Source organism: Penaeus monodon, chromosome 6 (genome assembly GCF_015228065.2).
Source record: "Penaeus monodon isolate SGIC_2016 chromosome 6, NSTDA_Pmon_1, whole genome shotgun sequence".
NCBI classification, from domain to species: Eukaryota; Metazoa; Arthropoda; class Malacostraca; order Decapoda; family Penaeidae; genus Penaeus; species Penaeus monodon.
Window position 1 is genome coordinate 30,303,325 of NC_051391.1, and position 5,000 is coordinate 30,308,324.

The window sequence follows — 5,000 nt, forward strand, 5'->3', positions numbered from 1 at the left end:
CGCTTCTTTCTTTCTTTTTTTTTTTAAAAGGGAAGTCATTTTTACCCCTTTTCTTCCTAGCTCCACTTATTAAATAAATCGAAAAAAAAACGATATTACATTTCGGAAAAAAAGAGTGTTTTATCTATGCAATTTTTAGGTCCTTTTGATAGTTTGTTTTAATTTTGACCCCCTTTTTTGTATACTCAATAGTATATATGTCAGGAAAAAGCGCTTTGTAACCCCCAAAATTTTGGCGGAAAATAAAATGTCCCTTCCCCTTTTTCTTAACTAAACGTTTTAATATTGTTATAGAAATGTTTCCAATGAGGAATCTAATCAGTGAAAAAGAGGTAACAAAACTTTTTCAGGGAAAATTGCTTTCTTTCGCACTATAATTGAAAAAAAAGGGAAAAAAGTAATACACTTTTTGGAAAAATAATAATCTTAAACCTGGAGCTCATAAACGTTTTTGTAAAGAACGCTGAAATAAATAAAAGATGTATTTTTTTCTTGAGTAAAGCCGAGTTTTTCAGATCAAAATAATAACTAAAGGGAGCAAAACCAAAAATGCGGAAAAAATCTAATTCTGTCTTTTGGGGGGGAAACGAAATACCAAATCCACAAAAAAGGTACTTTTATTAAAATTTAGGGGTCAAAAAATACGAACCATAAGCCCCCTTTAGTAATTCAACTGTTCAAAAAAGTCATCAAATCTCGCATCTCTGCTGTCGGGATTCTAGCCACCCTAAGTGAAAGCGACACGCGATTTGGGGCCCACTTCGCCAGATGTAAGCGAGTGGCCACCGAACCACCAGAATAGATGCACGAGAGATTGGAGACCGCTAAACCAGATGGAGCGAGCGAGAGAGGGGATTTGGGGGGGTCAGCAAAAAAGGGGTTTAAATTGCGGGTTTTTTCTTGATACAGATATAAGCCCCCCCAAAGACCCCCGTGTCCCCGGGTGGGGACAGGGGTGGAGCTGGACCCTTTTGGGGTTTGGGGCTGTCTGCTGTGCCTTTCTCCCTCTGCTTAGGGACGTTCCTTTTAGGCGGCGGCCCCCTTTTGAGGCGGATTTTTGTTCCTGTGCGAAAAGAAAAGCGGGCTGCATCTGCGTCTTCCCCAAAGGAAAAGGGGGAGCTATTTTGACGGAGGTGTAAAGTGTACCCGGGTCTTGCTACGTTTTTTTTTGGCTCGCCCTCGACCGACTGTAACCCCTTGAAACGATGCAGTAGAGGTTCTGTTGGGTATCCAGAGGTTTCCTGTGACCCGGGGGATCGCGGGGGGTCGTCGCGTCCAGGGTAGGGTTGAGGGGGTTTTTTGCACTGAGGTGAAACATTCAGTACGAGGAGGGTCAATCGTCTTCAGAAGCTGAAAATAACTTACCGGGCCAGAAAAAAGGGCTAAGGAGGAGGTAACCCTTAAAATTTGCGAGAAAAATAAAGGGCAAAATAAGACATTTTTGTACAAAAAGGCTGTAAATAAGGGTTAATTATTTGGGTTGTCAGGATTACGGTTAAATAAGGTACCATCATATTGAAAGAAAAAAAAATTGGATAAGAATTCCTATCTTTGGAGAAAATATGAAGTAATATGTTTCGAAACATAGGCGCTGGCCTGAATTTATTCTAACGTGCGCGTCTGGGCGCTTAATCGTATAGCGTAGTGTGCGGCGGGCGAGGATTCCTTCGTTTAGGGCCATGAGCCGTAACGGAATCCAACTTGGGGGAAAAATAAAACCGTGTGCGTCTCGGCGCTTCAATCATATGACGTAATTCTCGGGCGGGGGGCGCGGGTTTCCTTCGATTAGGGCCCATAGCCGCTTAAAAATTAACTTGCGTGATTGAAACCGGAACCTATAAAAGCATGGTGTCTCCAATGGTTGCCATTTTTGAACTGGGACACATCTCAGTAATTTCCCCAAAACCCTTAAACTAAAAAAAGATAAACTCCAGCATTACGAGGACAAAATCAAACTCGGAGGACGTCGTAAAAAAATTTGGTTCAGTTATTAGTCATAGGGTGGCACATAAAAAAAATACGAAATCTTCGAGTGAATTCCGAATAGAGGGCGGGAGGTAAAAAGAGGATAGTTAGGTGATCAAAAATTTTAGTGTGAACGGCGACAGACTAGCACGCAAGTTAAAAAAACAGTGATAAAAGAACGTAAAATGATACACAGAAAAAAAATACGCAAGGTAATGACGTGTTTTACTAATGGGAATAACATTAAGAAAAAAAAAAGATAATTTCTTAATTCAACACAAAAAAAACATGAATAATACATGGGGAAGAAAACAAAAACAAAAATTATTAAACTCGAAGGTACTCTTTTGTTTTTAGGAAATGATAATCAAAATTGTACGATCTAGAAAAAAAATAATAAGACAAACATACTAACAAATACATAAAATTACGGGATAGTTGGGTGTGAAGGGGTTGAAGTGAGGGGGGTGCCTTGGGTTTGATCTGGTTGAAAAAAAACAGGGTTTGAAGGGGGAAAGCAGTTATTAGTAAGAGTTGAGTGGGGTTTTCGTAGAGTCGTGTACTTGAATTTGAAAGGGGGCAACTTGTATGCAAGGTGTGGGTGGGTATAGGGAGGGAAATAGTTACTCTGGCACAATGTACACTTACTTTTAATATAACGAGGGATTTTTGGGGCTGGGTAGAAGCCAACTGGGTGTGTTACGAGGGTTGGAAAAATTACGAGCAGGTGAGCCCATGGGAGTGGGCGGGTAGAGGCGAGGATACCTTTAGCGATTCGTCAGGAGGGTCACAAGCGTGAGAGGTCAGCACAAGTGTAGGACACATGGGGGGGTAGGCGTGATCGAAGAGGACTTTGGGAGCATGGCTGGGCTTTTAAAGGGCCCGGGGGGGCACTTAGGGGGATCGGCAACAGCTCGGCGAGGGGGCGATTATGCTCGGCGTTGTGATTTTTTGAACACCGCTGATCAAATGAAGCGACCTTTGGTTTTGGAGCAACCCTTTGCCGGTAACGAGTGGCCACCGCAACCCCCCGAAATGAGTGACACCGCGTCACCAGATGTGGCAGACGAAGATGGACTTGGGTGGGTCATGAAAAAGGGGGTTTTCTTGCTGGTTTTTTCTTGAAATACAGATATAAGACCCCCAAGAGACCCCCGTGTCCCTTTTGGGGGACGAGGTGGGGGAGCGACCCCTTTTGGCTTGGGCTGTCTGCGTGTCTCCCTCCTTGCCTTACGGCTGTCCTTTTATGCGGCGGTTTTCCCCTTTGAAGGCGGGTGTTTATTCCCGTGCGAAAAAAGAAAGCCCGGGGTGCTTGCGTTTGCCCCGGAGAAGGCACTACTTGACGGGGGTGAAGTGTACATCCTTCTTGCTACATTGTTTACATGAGAACGGCAGGCTTCCGCAGAGGATTTCAACAAAAGACCCCTCCACAGCTCACCAAATAAAAAAAAAAATAAACGATTCAAAAAACTCCGTGTTGGCATTCATCGATTCGAAAGGGGGTTGACTCTGTACAAATACCAGCAGTATAAACTTCAAGACAGGGGGAAAGGAGGTATTTGTAAATATTGGGAAAATATATACAAAAATGGGAAGCAAAAACAATCCACACGGGAAAACCCATAAAATACCATTAAAAAAGGTGTTCATAGGGCGATACCTTTTCCCAAAAAAGTTTACAATTGCCTTGAGGGAAAAATTTGAACTAGAATGGGAAGGAAGGGGAAACAAATAGAGACGAATACCTAAAAATAAAAAATTTGAGATGATATTTTTTTCTTTAGTGAATCTGCAAAAGATTCAGCAAATATAAAAGTCTGAATAGAGAAAGTCTGAAAGCAGACCTAGGATGAACAAGAAAAAAACAAAATCAAGTTTATCAGTAAGTTCAGAGACAAGTATATATCCCCAGGACAAATGACAGACAAACACATTAGCGAGGAGGAAATTTAAGCGCGCATCGTCTAGGGTGGAGGTCTCCGGCAGACCAGTACTACTAAAAGGTCCTTTCCATTATGTTTTTAAAAAAAGGATCTTTAAACCTACATTCTCCCATCTGACATATGGGTCGAAAAAATGTACAAAGAAAAGGAAAAACCGGCATAGATAACAAAAAAACCCAAGGGCCCCGACCAGTGACAAAATGGCGTGAAGAAATAACGAATTTGGGGGGAAAAACTGGAAGCAAAAACGCTAGACAAGTTGGAAAAGTTTGGGAGAGGCCTACGTCCCGCAGCGGATTGATGCAGGTTGATGAGGATGAAAGATGATGTTGATACATATATGTGGGGTATATATATATATATTATATATATATATATATTATATATATATATATAATAATATTATATATATTTTATTTTGTATTATATTTAATATTTTATATATTATATTTTATATTTTATATATATAGAAGAAAGAGAGAGAGAGAGAGAGAGAGAGAGAAAGAGAGAGAGAGGGAGAGAGAGAGAGTAAAAGGTTGGTGGTGATTATGCTATGAATAATTTTTGAATGGGGTTGCGTGTATGAAACTTTTTGTGTGTGTGTTTGCAGAAAACACACCATCTTTCTCTCTTTCTTTTGGGATGTATGTATGCCCTCTAACTCTACACACACACTCACACACACACACACACAAAACACACACACACACACACAAAACACCACACCGCACACACACACACGCACACACACAACACCACACCACACACACACACACACACACAAGCGCACACACACACACCACCACACCCACCACACACACACACACACACACAAAACACATATAAAAAACGCACCCACACACACCCCACACACACACACACACACACATATATGTATATATGTATATGTATACATATATAATATGTACATATATGTATATGTATATATAAATACTCATATAACATATTATATATATATATATATATATATATATATATATTTATTTCTTATATTTCCACAACACACACCACACACACACACACCACACACACAACACACACCACACACACACACACACACACACACAACAC

At 41.0% G+C, this 5,000-nt stretch overlaps 1 protein-coding gene across 1 annotated transcript in view; it reads left to right on the plus strand.

The window, feature by feature from the left end:
- Positions 1-2,826: 2,826 nt before the first annotated feature.
- The window catches only part of LOC119573940 (probable 4-coumarate--CoA ligase 3), an 18,959-nt gene continuing 16,785 nt past the window's right edge, over positions 2,827-5,000 (plus strand). Inside the window, 1 exon segment of the mRNA XM_037921039.1 lies at positions 2,827-3,047. Coding sequence (XP_037776967.1) covers positions 2,827-3,047 — 221 coding nt within the window.